The sequence below is a fragment of the Aplysia californica genome, unplaced genomic scaffold, assembly GCF_000002075.1.
Source record: "Aplysia californica isolate F4 #8 unplaced genomic scaffold, AplCal3.0 scaffold00668, whole genome shotgun sequence".
In the NCBI taxonomy this organism is placed as follows: domain Eukaryota; kingdom Metazoa; phylum Mollusca; class Gastropoda; order Aplysiida; family Aplysiidae; genus Aplysia; species Aplysia californica.
Genome location: NW_004797938.1, coordinates 24,004 through 26,069, shown reverse-complemented (window position 1 = coordinate 26,069; position 2,066 = coordinate 24,004). Strand labels below are relative to the sequence as shown.

General features: G+C 42.2%; 1 protein-coding gene across 3 annotated transcripts in view; it reads right to left on the bottom strand.

The window, feature by feature from the left end:
- LOC101860770 overlaps positions 1 to 2,066 on the bottom strand; it is a gene marked incomplete at its 5' end in the record, with an annotated part of 23,903 nt that overhangs the window by 10,906 nt on the left and 10,931 nt on the right. For all 3 annotated transcript variants that reach the window (XM_005108197.3, XM_005108198.3, XM_035972374.1), the window contains 1 exon segment: positions 1,045 to 1,227. In XM_005108197.3, the coding sequence (XP_005108254.2) occupies positions 1,045 to 1,227 (183 nt within the window).

Here is a 2,066-nt window from a genome sequence, read left to right as displayed (position 1 = left end):
CCCCTCCCCCCCGGGGTTTACGGCCAGCCCCATCTACTGCCAGGTTTTGCCAATGTATGAAAAGGGACGCCTATATAAACATAGTATCTTCGCCTTCAAACCGCCATCCACCATTTGTCTGAGCTGTACGGCCCTTAGGCCATTATTAAACTAATGCAAATTTACATCGTCCTACCGCCAGCGAACTGACAGCCAGACGCCACAGGTACACACAGCAAATAGCATACAGCTACAGCACCCACTGATTGGCTTCTAGATAATCTTTAGTTTTAGTAAAGTTTAAACGGCGCTCGCAACTGCACAAGGCAACATGAGCGCCAAGGGGTGTATGTCAACGGAGAAGTCCAAACAGGGAATCAGGCTAACTCTGCTCACCTCTCAAGCCTCAACAGCACAAAGTCTGCTTCGACTATCTAGGCACCCCCGAAATAGCAGTTCACAAGAGAGTGACAAACATACGAAAGAAGTAGAGGAAAATGATGATAGTAAGGATGAGGAAAGAAAAAGCAGCAGTTCCCCTATGTTGTTCTGGCACAGTATGAGCATGACATAGATAAATCAGCCCATTTACAATTCTACTGTACATAAGAGCATGTTAATATCCCCCCTTTGGGAATGGCTTAAACACTTCAGTCAGTAGCACCGCCCTGGGGGGTTTCTTGATAATCTTTCTCCAACGAGAGAGATAAAGAATTCAAGAGAGAGAGAAAGAAGACTCTCAGCTCTGAATACATGTGCATGTACATGAATATCACCAAGAAAAAGTCACTTTTCAAACACAGATTGCACAGCAGAATCATGTTCCTTGATGTTGGGTAATCCGGGCTATACAACAGAGGAACCCCTTTGAACCACCAGCCCTGCTGTTTCGCCAACTTCATGCTCGTCTCTTCCCAACTGAGGTGGTATAACGAGGTTTGACTATATTTCTATCCTACACATCTTTCAAATGTAGAAATGAACAGTGGTTTTTGCACAAACTAAACTTTCACATCAAACAATAAAAGTTTATGAAATGAATATGTCTTGGAAACTCTTCCCTACCTAAGTCGTTGATGATTCGCCGAACGCCTTCCATCACTTGGCTCCTTTCCCATCCATCCCTGAGAGCTCTCCGTGCCGCCTCAGAGTTCAAGAGGTCGGAGTTGGCTGGTGCCGCATGTGAGTCCAAAGAGTCTGTGACGGTCGGTGCTGCATTGGAGTCCGATTGCTCTGTTTTGGCAGATGCTGTTGGTAGTAGTGATGATAATAATTATAATATTAAAGCGCATATCCACGCTCTGCAGCATGTTATATGAGTTTCACAATAGGCCTATCATTAACCCAGCAGATCCTATAAATAATAATAATAATAATAATAATAATAATAATAATAATAATAATAATAATGGTGATATTGAAAATAATGAAAATGGTAATAATAGCACAGCAATAACAATAACAATAACAACAATAACAATAGACAAGTGGACGTCTTAAAACAGTGTCATCATAATGTTAAAAACTACTCAGTGGCGTAAACGAAAACTGGCCGTTTGTACAGGTGATTGTCTTGTACAGGTGACCGTTAAAACATGTTCGGCTTTATCATCGTAGCCGCTTTTTGCTCTCTTTAAAAAAAACGTTGATACGTTATAAACTAGGTCAAAGTTCAACAGGAGTCACGACTTTGATTTTCCTGGAGTTGCAGCCCTTTTAATTGACTGTTACATAGTAGTTTGTTTTGTTTTAGTAGAGGTTTTACGGCGCTCGCAACTGGATACGGTCATATGAGCGCCAAGGGGTGGATCTCAACAGAGAAATCCTTACAGGGAATCAGACTTACTCTGCTCACCTCTCTAGCTTCTACTGCACAAAGTCTGCTTCGACTATCAAGGCACCCTGGAAAGAGTGGGTCACAACAGTGTGACAAACATACAAAAGAAGTAGACGAAAAATGACGATAGTAAGGATTAGGGAAGAAAAAGCAGCAGTTCCTTGTTACAGGTCAGGCACAGTTATGAGCGTGACATTGATTTACAATTACAATTCTACTGTGCATAAGAACTCGAGATGTTAACGCCCCC